At 36.3% G+C, this 13,537-nt stretch overlaps 1 protein-coding gene and 1 long non-coding RNA gene across 8 annotated transcripts in view; one reads left to right on the forward strand and one right to left on the reverse strand.

Annotated features, from left to right (window-relative positions):
• The window catches only part of LOC145721861 (uncharacterized), a 69,493-nt gene that overhangs the window by 38,798 nt on the left and 17,158 nt on the right, over nt 1-13,537 (forward strand). For both annotated transcript variants that reach the window (XR_014145826.1, XR_014145827.1), the window contains exon 3: nt 11,715-11,821. This is a non-coding gene — a long non-coding RNA (uncharacterized LOC145721861). The remainder of the gene's footprint in view (nt 1-11,714; nt 11,822-13,537) is intronic.
• ATP2B1 (ATPase plasma membrane Ca2+ transporting 1) overlaps nt 1-13,537 on the reverse strand; it is a 126,560-nt gene that overhangs the window by 30,278 nt on the left and 82,745 nt on the right. For all 6 annotated transcript variants that reach the window (XM_031018608.2, XM_031018610.2, XM_031018609.2 and 3 more), the window contains exons 6-11: nt 10,256-10,396; nt 7,569-7,607; nt 6,642-6,803; nt 4,740-4,954; nt 2,168-2,410; nt 602-843 (exon numbers count right to left, since the gene is read on the reverse strand). In XM_031018608.2, coding sequence (XP_030874468.1) covers nt 602-843; nt 2,168-2,410; nt 4,740-4,954; nt 6,642-6,803; nt 7,569-7,607; nt 10,256-10,396 — 1,042 coding nt within the window. The remainder of the gene's footprint in view (nt 1-601; nt 844-2,167; nt 2,411-4,739; nt 4,955-6,641; nt 6,804-7,568; nt 7,608-10,255; nt 10,397-13,537) is intronic.

Raw genomic sequence — 13,537 nt, forward strand, 5'->3', positions numbered from 1 at the left:
AAGTGTATAATGTCAAAACTGAAACTACTCGTCTGTAAAAGGACAGATAAAAGAGAAAAATGACCACTTAAAATGACAGGAAATATTTAAGTATCACAGTGCAGCAGCACAGACCTAAAACCTCACTCTGATATAAAAGGAGAATTCTTAAGATCTAGGGTTAATGCTCTGCTACTCTAAGAACTTATCTGAAATTCATTCATCGCATTTTCTGAGCTCACTATCTACAATGTGGCATTGAAGATCTAGACATGAGTTTTTCTTCCCAGGAGGCCTTTATTTCTCATAATCCTCTATAACAACGGAGTCAACATGTCTAAAAGCAAAGATCAAGGTTTACTTTATTAAGTCTACCAGACTGAATGTAATGGGCACATTTTCCCTACAGCAAAATACTATGAAATAAAAGAAGCAGAAGTACAAAAATGGCAGAATACCATGGGCAAATATCTAGATACCATTAAAATATACTGAAAAGCTCTGAGGTCCTATCAAATGCCTGATGTTCACAAAAAAGGAAATAGCAACAATAACAACACAGTAGGTATTCCATAAAGCAACTATAGTGAGCAATTTATTCATCTAAGCATTTTACTCTTACTTTTTCAGAATTATCTCAGATGCACCCTTGCTGAATATTCGAAAACTTCCATCTGAATTTTTCAGGACAGTACTCATGGACTTCCTAACAGAATTGAAGGTGTAGACTTTGTACAGTGCTTCTTCTGGTATTTCATTTCTAACATCCTGATAATCTCGTTTTAAATCCAAAAGAAGTCCCAACAAGGCACATTCAGTTTTATTACCAACATGACGAGGTAATCCACCCTCTTTCTCTGGTGGCTATAAGAGAAAAAGGTTTAGAAGCTAGTATCATCTTGTTTCTCTATGACAGTTTAACTTATAATGTAAAATAGAATGCGACATTCTAAAACAAAACTACATAGGAAACTTCTAGTAATATCAGCATTTCAAAGAGGGACACAAAAAGGTAAGGTAGGAAGGATCTCTGAGGCGAGAATGACATGGATTCCAACCTCAGCCCTGCCAGTTACTAGCTACGTGAATTTTTGGCAAGTTACCCCACTGCTGTGGCCCTTGGCTTCAGCAACTGGAAAACAGGTGCACTTATGACCCAAGAATTAAGTGAGATAAGGCATGTAAAGTTTAAAGTTGGTTCCTGACACATAGTGAGATTTAATAAATTTTAATTCCTTTCCTTTTCTCTTCCTGTTTTCATTGAACATTTAAATAATTCAAAATTAAATCTTCTATACAAGTTTTTAAACTTAAAGCACTGCTGCCTTAAATATATGTATATAAAAGCTTTACTTCCTTCATCGTATCTTCACAAATACCACCTTATATATAATTATCACTATAGTAATAAGGTCAGATGTGATCATCTTTACTTAACAACTGAAGAAAGTAAAGCTCAGACTTTCAGCTAGTAAAAGGCAAAGCTAGATCTAGAACCAGGATCCCATAACTTTTCAGTATAATAATCCAATTCATGCGTATTTTCACTAGACAAGTTGTAATATTAATTCTGCTCATGGCCTTCATCCATAAATCACCAGAACACATATCAACTTAAGCAATTCCACACTTTATGTTGCAAGTTAAGACTTTTAACTTGCAAAGTTAAAAATATTTTATTCTAAGGCAGCAGAAAGTCTAGAATTACTTTATTGAGTTAGTTTCAAAAAGTCTTGACTTCATTGGTAGGATCTACTGAGTAACCAAACAGAACATATAGCAAGCACATATAAGAACATATTCATTTAAGTTGAAATCTGGCTTCAAAATTTTCTCTAGAAAATTGAGAGTTGACTTTCTACAGTAAGATAGCCTGGTCTTTCACAAAATATGCTTAATAAGAATTTAAAATTAAGAACTTGTTTTAAGGCTTGAGAGTTTCTAAACATGGGAAATTCAAAATATAGGAGGAGGAAAATGCAAGTGAACAAGGTATAAGTTGATCAACAGGTCTTTCTTGTAATGCAAATTGTATTAAAGAAACTTACATACATTATCTGACTATATGACTTTTAAAAATTTAACACATCCAGTTCTCCAATAAGGGTAGGTCTGAAGAGCTACATACAGTCTATTATTACACATTTAAAAATTAATTTTCATATATAAATTATTAAAGAAACCTTACCAATATTTTTGATGTATAAGCACAATTCACAGAAATTCCTGTTACAAGATGGGACAAAATATTTGGTGGAATGGCTTCTGGTTCAGGAATCTTTTTATAGTGTTTTTCATTTATGTAAGCTTGAACAACCGTCATTCTGTTCATTGTCAATGTCCCTGTTTTATCTGAACAAATAGCTGTAGCATTTCCCATGGTTTCACAAGCGTCCAGATGCCTTACTAAGTTATTATCTTTCATCATTTTCTATGGTGACGAAAACAAAAAAACAAAACAAAAACACCTAGTTAAGTTACATACAAAACTACTCATTATATAAAATTGTAAAGTGCTTTAAATTAAGAACTAAACTCCCAGCTATATACAGTATAAAGCATTAATTTAATACTGGAAGAATTTTAGTATATTTGACCTATTTGAATAAGCTAAAGGGGTATACTAGCTTTCTGTAGTTATTTATTTTTTTTACCAATGCATAATATAATCTAGTAAATGAATACAGATACCTGCACTCATATGCAAATCATGTTGACTATATGCCTCCAACAGCCTCTGTGAAGTGTCTTCACATTATGTAAGAGCAATGACAATCTGTATTCCAAGTACAGAGGTACTTACAGCATTGTAAAAGTATATGACATTTAAGGATTATGTCTCCTTATAAAGTGGAAAACAAATCACCAAGGAAAAAGTAGCTTTATCAGTTAAAATACAGAGCTTGTGGGCTTGTCTGATTTTTTCTTTTTGACTCTGATAGACTGAGATAATGTATCAAAACCAGAATGGGTCATTTTTATCTCTTCCATATGCTGGTACACCTGGCATTCTCATCCTTAGGATAATCTCTTCCTCTTATTTACAAGAACAAAACAGTTTCAAAAAAAACTAAGAGTTTTCACAGTAGCCCCAAAAGGCATTTAAGTTAAAATGCTTGATAATTCATTTTCAAAAATGTAGAATGAGTTAAAAATGACAAGAGCTATTTTACAACGTGTATTCTGTGACTACTGATATGCAAGATACTGCAAAAATTGGTTCTTTGAAGAAATAAATATGCAGAAGAGGTGTACCTCCCAAATTACGTGTGATTTGCATGAATACTGAAGATAAAAGAATGAAGTTCTACAGTGAAAAAACAGGTGCTCGATTTCACAAAGTACTAATAAAGGATCCAGAAAGACTACACACCTCCATGAAAAAGAACTTAATTGGTAACATTCGGTCTAAATATTTAATAAAAGCTTATAGAACAGTAGTTAAAATGCTCTTACTCATTTTCTAGTAATGTAAATTAATTCTGCCTGTATCTTTTTGATCAATTGAAAAATTAATGTTATTGATGACTACTCAAGATGAACTGACAGTACTGATAAAATGATGTGTCTAAAACTTATTTCTAATTATTTCAAAACTTCAAAAAAAAAAACAAATAGGTGACTGCACTGTATTTCATCACATTGAAACATTTACCATTTGAAATGAAAGATGTTAAATGCCTGAAAAGAAAATAAACTCAAACAGTAAGCAAAAAATATTCTTATCTTGACGGGTTTATTGTAAAATATGTTGGAATACTAAGGATCAGAGAACTCCAGCAGAAACCGTGACTATTTATATTGCTCATCACCATCAGCAATACTACTCAAGAATAGCTAATTTAACACCAGAAAATTGACAAGAGCCGCATTCTTCCCATTAAGTATAATTTTACCTGCAAAGCCATTTTGAAAGGTCAAAATTGCCCAAGCTAAACCTTTTTAAAAATCCAATTCACCTTTTCCATATAAGATCTAAAATTAATTAAAATAAATTAGTAACCTTCAACCAGATTACAAAAGTAGTGAGCAAAGGCGTCAACTACTGCAGGTGACACTGGAAGAGACTGAGTAGAGTAAGAGCAGGCGATTTACAGCAAGAGCGAGTGGGCCCTGGATTATGTGACAAACTACGGGAGGGCTGGTGAGGCTGGACCAGAGGAGCACCAAGAGGTCGGCAGGGCCACACTGGCCGGACCCTGCAGGCCACGGGGAGCTTGGATTTTTTCTCCGTATGATGTAAGGAAATAATATAGCTGAATTCTATTTCAGAAACAGGAGTCTGCCTACTGTGTGGAAGCTCGGCTGTGTTGTGATGAGGGTAGAAGAGTGCAAACGAGGAGGGCCGAGAAGGTTCAGCTTGAGAGAAGCCTCTATGGTGTTTTCCCACAGGTCAATGACACACATTCTTACTTTAATTTTACAGATGGAGAAAAGGGAGGTGATGTGACTTGCAACGTAACTACCATGTAACAGTGAAAATTAAGCTAGAACTTTGCTTCGCGGGGTTGTGCTCGGTTTTGTGTCAAGGCTGCCCTGTGAGGAAATGTATATATACATCTTGATGTATAGAGACCTTCAACTTGGGGGGGTTGGGGGGTGTGGGGGGGCGCTGTGACAGCATTTCTAAAGGGAACTAACTATAAATTTCTGGAAAACTCCTTTCAGAACCAGAAAGAAAAGAGTCACCACAGGTGTGAATTTTCTCTACCAATGAAAGCTTTAAACTTAGTAAATCGACTTAACCCTTTTCTGCTTACCTTGACTGAGTAAGCCAGGGAGATAGTGACGGCAAGGGGAAGACCCTCTGGTACCGCAACCACTAGAACTGTAACTCCAATAATGAAGAACTTCACAAAATATTGTATGTAAATCGGTGTGCACTCCGCAAGCCATGGTCTCTTCTGAACCCAGAAGGTATCAATGACAAAATATAATACTAGAATGATAACTGTGATGGCAGACATCAACAAACCTTTCAGTATATTAAAAAAAAAAGAAAAAGGAAAAGGAAAAAATGTCATTATTTCAGTAGTCCAGACACTCCCCATTGTCAGTTACATATTAGCCACCACAAGAAATTACTACTGGTTTGAGAATACTTAAATTTCTCTGAGAAACTGTTATCTCTTTTTTTTTTTTTAATTGCACCTAACTCATCGTTTGGCATTGTCAGATTTAATTTCTGCTTCCAAGTATAGCCCTGTCCCCAGGAGAACTGGTAGGAAAGTGTTTATGATTCTTTCCTAGACCTAATTTTATCTTCTGCCTTCTACTAAAGCTAAGACAAAATAATAGGCAACGACAAGGAAAATACCAAAAGCTTAGAATAAGTGGGTACTTTATACATTGGCAACTGCTTACTGTTGAAAGAGAAGACGGTAAAAATCTGATCAATGGGGAGACTTGGAATTAAATATTCAACCCTATGTCTTTTACTAAAAAAATGAATTTTCTCAATTGTTTTTTCATCTGTCCTTAGTGCTTCATGTTTTACAAACCATTTACCTGTTTTGTTTACTTGTTAGCCTATTACAAATGAGTACTGAAAAATAAGACAAATCCACGTTATCTGCACCTAATAATCTAACCATCTTAAATCCACCCTTTTCCCCAACACTGAGGCAGTATTACCCTTTGGCTATATATTACAAAAAGCGAGTATTTGCTATTGGATAAACTTATTCAGAACAGAAGCAAAACCTCACTTTTTCCAACATACTCCTAAGAAGTAGAATTACATAATTTAAGCGATTTTAATAGTATATGCTGATTTATCCACGTGTTCTTTCACATGGATGATACTACTGGAGGGCATGCTCTGTTTTTAGCTAAGAGCTCTGCTTCTGCTTCTTTTCTCCACTCTAGTTTTATTAACAGGTGTTTTCTAGTGAGGATAGCAATTTAGTAACTTTGGCCTCACCAGGATGGTGCTCTAACTAAGCATTTCAATTTAAGTAAATGGTAATTTTTAGAAAAACATATACCTAATTTTCTTCATAGTCAGTAAAAAGATGAGCAAAATGTGTGGTGAAATTTCTTTTTATTAAAATATAGTTGGGGGGCACCTGGGTGGCTTATAGTTGATTAAGTGTCTGGCACTTGACTTTGGCTCAAGTCATGATCTCAGGGTCCTGAGACTGAGCCCTGCATCAGGCTCTGTGTTCAGCAGGGAGTCTGCTTGAGGATTCCCTTCCTCCTCCTCTCCCTCTGCCCCTCCCCTCACTCACATACATTCTCTCTCCATCTCTCAATCAATCAATCTTTCTTTTGAAAAAATAAAATAAAATATAGTGGGTAATCTGCTCTGAGTACCCACACTGCTAGCACTCTCTACTGGTCTCAGAAATCCTGAGAAATTCAGAGATGAGCATATGGGCTTGTGAACTGGGCAGTCTTTGGCACTAATCCTAACCTGACCACTTATTAGTTAGTTCCTACCACGTATACTGGGGATTAGAGTCCCTAAGTTGCAATAGTATCATGATGATCTGCAATAACTCAAAGACCTGGTATACTGTGGATAAAACGGAAAATATTTTTAAACCCCCTTCCACTCACAAAGCAACAATTTGCAGCCTTAAGTGGGTCAAAAGACCATTTTCAAGCAGAAGGTTAGCATATTTTAAAAGCAAAACCTTATTTTCTTCTGTATATCATACCTGCTTTGCCAATCTGAACAGCCAGCTTTGTAAGTTTCCCTTGTAAGACAGATTTTTCCTTTTTTGGCAAATTTGCTTTCTTTTTGTCTTTTTCATCACCATCTCCACCTTCTTCACTCTTCAAAGGCTGCATTTCCATGGCTGCACCATCCTGGGCTTTTGCTACGTGTAAGAGCAAATAAAACCTCACTACATTTTTAAAGGCACACAAAACTATTAATATTTTGAAACAATTTTTGAAACAAATCAGTTTCTTATAGAAACTAGAAAAGCTTTAAACATTCAGCTTTGTGTGTGCATGGGTCTATGTCTAGCCAGAGAAAATAAGACAATAGTGACACTAGGTTGTGAATCTTCAAACCAGACATTTAAGAATGTTGTGCCAGGTAATAGGGATGAGGCAGAAGAAGAAACATGGGATCCTTAAACTAAGAACTAATACCAAATCACTTCTCTTCCCCCAAGTTGTGTTTGATAAGATTCATTTCCAAACACTATAAATCCCTCCCACTTATGACCATAATAATAGAACATTATGTGTAAACCATATAGAAAAATGTACATATGTTTACAGACCTAAATAAACGCAAAAAACCATTTAAGTTTTATACTTTGTTTCTTACACATTTTTCCTAGCAATGATACAGTAACCGATGTTAAAACAGTTCAAGTGCTGAAGTTGAAAGTTACCTACAATCTGGATTTTTCTTGGCTTACTACCACAAATCATAGTTAAAAATCTTATTGCCATTGTAAAGGCAGCATGACTAAGGCACTGGCAGGAAGAGAGGTTAACCCAAGTTAACATAAACTGTTGATTTCCCTTGCTACATGTATCCTACTTTTGGATGAATACAGTACACAGTAGATATATTTTTGGATATAGTGAAAACAAGCTAACTGTACTTTTTATCCTTGTGAACTTACCTTTGTTGCGATTCTCAATAGCTCCATCTTGTTTCTTATCTGTAGGAACAAAATGGGAATTAAAGCTTTCCAAAAGGAATAAAGACAGCCATGCTAAATTATGCAGAGGCAGTTCACATTTCTTAACAGAATTGTTACACAATGGTGTGTGCTTGTATAGATTAGAAAGCATTTGGCTTGTAATGACCTGCTGGGTCAATCATTCCCCAGGTCTTCACCAGGGGAAATACTCCAAAATAATTTGGGGCATCAGTATTTGTTTGATTTCTCCATAAGACTTTACTCCTGCATATGCTGTAATGAACCCAAATATGGTACAAGAGGTTCTCAAACTAAATACACATGTAATTCTAAGAATGGAGAAATGTCACGAAGACAACAGGCACACAGGATGTTGGGAAGACAGGAGAGGCAAGTCAGTAAAATTAGAATATGAATGTAAAGAACGGGCCAGTAGACTACCAGTTAAGATAATTCACCAAATTAGTTTTCAATTTGGAGAAAACAAAGATGGGAATGTCTAAAGCAATAAAGTAATCAAGGAGGGACTGAGTCTATTGTTTGGAGCAGGCAGTGTAATACTGAAAATGAGAAAGAGGAAGCAGAGCCAATCCTTCTTCCACCTTCTCTATCTCGAAGAGCTATCTTCAAACTGGGAAACATGGAACAGAGTCAAGAAGGAACAGATGTTCAAGATAGATGACGAGAAAGGAAGAGACTATCTAGCTACTTTCAATAGGATCTGAGTTCAGAGGAACCAGACAGCTACATTCTAGACTAGGAAGGAAATGAGAAAGATTACCCTGAACTGCTTCTGGGTAACGGCCAAAGCAGTCAAGGGAATGAGAGAAGGCTGGAGTCCACAGATGGAAAATGCCCCATTCTAGGAAGAAAAAAAAACAAAACAAAAACACAACCCTAAGAATCAAAAATGATAGACAATGAGTTAGATGTTCATTCCTGGGAATATTTTTGACTGGATTAATAAAAACAGAGGTATAAGACCTTAGAAAAAATAGTGCTTGTTAGAAAAGACACTGTGGGGTCAACAAGAATAAAGTCATGATGCAAACTTCCCTTACAAAAATAAGTAAATAGGGTCCACTGACCTTAGACTCCTATAAATTAGAATGCAGCGCAGTGTATGGTTAAGCATACAGACTCTTGAGCTAAACAAGCAGGTCTGATCTGCCACTTACTAGATCTTTGACCTGGAGCAAGTACATAATCTCCGTAAGCCTCAGGTTACTCATCTTTATGTCCTAGGGTTTTAAGGATTAAGGAGATAATGCACATAGCATTCAGTAAGTGGTATCATTATTACTGGTTTTCAAATTGCCTTCCACTCCACCTTAAGAAACCTAAGGAGGCACGTGGAGGGCTACTGTAAGGACTGGAACAGGAGAACTTAGAATGGGGGTCTTGCTACCTTCAACTTGCAGTCAGAACTGTTCAAATACATTTTTGTTTAAACTAAAAATTTTGCAACTGAAGACAAAACCCCAAATAATAAAACATCCAAATATTAAAAACATGGTTGTAGTTATAGCAAACCAAGATTTTAGGAAGGTTTTTATTTTAGAAGATCTCAAAATACGTATGTGTAGGAGAGAAATAGGGGCTTACTCTCCTAAGTAAAATTAAGTAAATCCAAGTGGTTAAACCACAGTAAACTGCTGTCACCCTAAAGAGAAAGAACTCTGGAGGTGCCAACCTGAGCAGGAGAAAAGGGTGATATAGCAGATACTTAGAAGCAGGGTGGGGAAGGCTTTTTTAAAAAAAGTAACAAGCCAGGGGCACCTGGGTGGCTCAGTCATTGAGGGACTTCCCGGGGTCCTGGGATCGAGCCCCGCATTGGGCTCCCTGCTCCGTGGGAGGCCAGTTTCTGCCTCTGCCACTCCCCCTGCTTGTGTTCCCTCGCTCGCTGTCTCCCCTGCCCAAATAAATAAATAAATCTTAAAAAAAAAAAAGTAACATGCCTCCAAGCTAAGTAATTCTGAGCAGTCTCCCTACCTACCTATGACAGTTCTGGTAAGATCCTTGTCGCTAAACTATGGTTATCAATTTTTGCTGAGGATAGCTCAACTTGTAGGGACAGCAGGTACAATGGGTCAAGATCAAATTTCTAAAATCTTGGTATCTAATACTTTGGGCTAAATGTAATAAACAGAATGGGTGTCAACATAAAGTCTTCATGTCCAGAAACCAACTACTTAAGTACAGACGGGGAAATGTGAATAGTAGAAAATGTGAAATAGATTAAAAGCTCAATGAGACCAAAATGTGATATGATTGACAAAGAAAGCTACCACTGAAGAAGCAGAAGAGATAAGCAAATCGGAAGTGAGAGTTTAATTCATTTTGCTGGTCAGGTAACAGAAAGATGCTAAAACTGAACAGAATAAAGCACGCTAATGCAGGTGTTCAAGGAGATGCTGAATTTGTCTGGCTAAGTAAAAGGGATTGATGTATGCACTAAAGGCCCTTGATGGACTGTGATGTCTACAAGAAAAATGGGGAAATGGAAGGGACTCCATTAATTCTACCACTTGAGAGTACTACATTAACTTTTTGTAGAACGTTTCGTATCAGAACCTCATAAAAGAAGTGTATTTTTCTGTGCCAGTTCTTACAACCAGGTGCTGTATTTCCAAATACCCATTCTCAGAGAAAATTGCTGATCTTACTTTTCTTTTCCTTTTTCTTTTCGTCTTTCTTTTCTTCCTCTTCACCTCCGGCTCCAAGTAAGGTAAAGATAATTCCAGTTTGAGAATTAACACCTACAGCAGTAACGACCATTCTTCCAGAGCCTTCCATTACATGAGTACCTACAGCAACAGAAAATCTGTTTTTTAAAACTGTTATGGCTTTTTTCCTCCTACCTTCAAATTTCAAACTTAGTCATATTGTCTTTAATATCCAGTACTTAATAAGATAAATTCAGTAAGACATTAAATAACCTAAATTCTGTTTTAACTCTGTAATCCATCTCATCTGAATTCAAAGCGCACGCCATTTACCATGCGATATTGGGCAAATTATCACATCTCAACTCCTCACCCATAAAATGAGGATAACAGTACCTACCTTTAATAAAAACAATGAGACTCAAATAAAGGTACAAATGTAAAGTGCCTTTGCACACTGCCTGGAATTTGGGGGGGGTTCAAAGAATGCACATTAATTTTATTACCATCATCATTATTGACATTTCTGAGAAACACATTGCTTAAAAAAAAGAATGTTCTTTATAACCAAATGCCCCATTTACCACACCCAAACCCAAATCTCTACCTAAACCAGCTTTCATCCCAGCCAGCCTAGATCACTGCAACAGCCTCCTAGCTAGTCTGTCTTTCCAGTTTGTCCTACATCAGTTTTAATCTTCCTAAAATGTGAATTTTCTCACAAGCGTCTCATGGCTCAAAAACCTCTGATTCTACACTGCTGAATGGATTAAGTCCAAAGTCTTAACCTTGAGATCAACCAACCCTTCAAACTTTTCACCCACTTCTCTAACATAAAATTCTATGACAGAGAGCTATGGTACAGAAATGGGAACGCTGATTGTATTCTGACTGTCCCTTACAACAATCTTGCAAGTTGGTAGGCATTATTTTTTCTTATTTTCTAAACATTTGCCCAAGGTTACACAACAATTAAGTGTCAAGACAAAGATTCAATCCAGCTCGGTGAGGGGGCAAGGGGCATATTCTTCTTTTAATACAATGCCGACAAGTTTGCTGACCATTCTCCAACTTGTACATCCACATCTCTGCACCTTTCCTAATTAAAAGGCTTCCCGTTTCTGTACTGTTGTATTTTTGTGAATTTTAAGTGGCTTTCAAAAGCAACTCTTTTTTCTAAACTCTCAATAAAGTCTTCTTTACCATTATCACGTTTATTTGATCTCCTAGGTTACAACCATATGGGGGACAGGTTCTGTTGCCCCTACCACCATCTTTTCTACCAAATCAATACACAAAGGTTATTTGCTAAATAAAGTCATAAAGCATATGTACTTATTCCAGTAGTTAAAAACTTAACATTTGTCAACTAATTACTGGGGAACTTATCCAATGTGAATATTTGAGGCCTTTGATTTTCTTGCTTTTATTTTTATTTTGTTGTTGTTGTTTTAAGTAGGTCCCAGCCCCAGAATGGAGCCCAACACGGAGCCTGAACTCATGACCCTGAGATCAAGACCTGAGCTGAGATCAAGAGACGGATGCTTAACCAACTGAACCACCCAGGTGCCCCTGATTTTCTTGCTTTTAAAAATCTATATTCTGAATATTTCACTAATTATTAGCCCTTCTGTCAGTGAAAAGGCAAAGAAAACAAGAAATGAAATTCAGGATAGTGAAACAATATTGAGCAACTTCTACATGTAAAAGGCAATTTCTTTTAACGATTCTGGCTTTTGGTAGATTTCCATTTTTTTACGTTCTATTCCTCCTTACCACAGGTAATCAGATGCTGGCGGTTAATGTGCTCAGGCAAAGTAAACAGTTTTTGTTCTGGTCATAGCCCCACTGCTAACTGAATAACTGCTTTTAAAAATCTAAATTTAAAAAGCCAAGAACAGCAGTGAGAAAAGGCATCATGAGAATACATTTAAAAATAAATGCATTTTATGTTTTTTAGTACATTTTTGGAATAGGGAAATAAATGCAGAAAAACTTTCCCACCCACATTACGATAAGAGACTCGGCAAAGTTATTTCAGTCTTTTCTTAACCATGGAAAATTTACAGAGTTCTTGCAGTACACTTGATGTGTCAGGGACCTGAGTCTACATAAAGCTTACTAGCAATCTCTGTTAAAATAGAAAAGGACCAAAGTTCAGTTAAAGGACATCAACCTGAAGAGCTAAGCACTTTGTAAACAAGCTAGATGCACATAAAAGTCCCTGCAGTATATATGGCAAAAAGGCAAGAGAATACCACCTCAGTTTGCCAAATACCATGGCCCAGACAGCCTATGGTGGTTAAGATATAATTAGATTGCCCTCCCCTCCTTGGAAAGATTATAGATTTTATCTGGTTAACAATTACAGTTTCTCAAAACTATGGCAAGGAATAAGTAAAGTAAGTATACGTTGTACTTAAATACATCATATTTCTATATCTAAGATATGTCTACTTAGAATGAATTACAAGTATACCCATGTAAAGAAAAAACCAAATAGGATGTTCTTGGCAGTGCAAAATTTTAAAGGTATACAAATCCCAAGATTTTTCTGAAGAAACAAGTCTGTACTGTAATTGGGACCTCTACCCTTTAATAATAGTGCTTATGTAATTACTCTGATTTTTAGTGGTGGGATGTTTTGCAATAACCTTTTTAGGCACATATTAAATCTTAAAAAGGTTAATAGTTAGGCTGAAGTATATGCTCAAAAGTTGTGACTCTGACTTAACTTGTCACAGGCTTGACTTTGGTTTCAGTAAAACCATGTTCAATTAAAATATAAAGTTCAGAGAGAAGAACTGAACAATTACAGCCACCATGTTATTATAGTTGAATCAGCATAAATCTCCTTACAATGTATAAAATGTTAGCATTCCATTAACATCTGAAAATGGTAATAGAAGACAAAAAGGCAACATTCTGCTTGCTCCAAACGCTGGTATAATTAAGTCTAACAAACATATGTAAACAATGGTCTTAGAGGCAGTTTTGTAAATTCTATAACGAATCCTAGAAAATTAAGAGTAAAAACCTGGAAATCAAACGTAAAGGACTGGCAGTGCTGCTGGAATCAAATTGTGGTATTCTGGCTTCTTCTCATTCGGCATTTTAGAAGGCCGCGCAGTATCTTCCCACCGTCTCTTCCCTTTCATTTCCGATTAACCTCAGGTCAAGCTACCAGTTACTGTTACAAGAGCCTCCCAGGTAGACAGCTACCTCCCCATTTCAAACAGTACCCTCACCTGTACAAGTCCTGTTCTTTGTTCTCAGAACATG

This window comes from Leptonychotes weddellii, chromosome 5 (genome assembly GCF_054177405.1).
Source record: "Leptonychotes weddellii isolate Sample4059 chromosome 5, ASM5417740v2, whole genome shotgun sequence".
Lineage (NCBI taxonomy): Eukaryota > Metazoa > Chordata > Mammalia > Carnivora > Phocidae > Leptonychotes > Leptonychotes weddellii.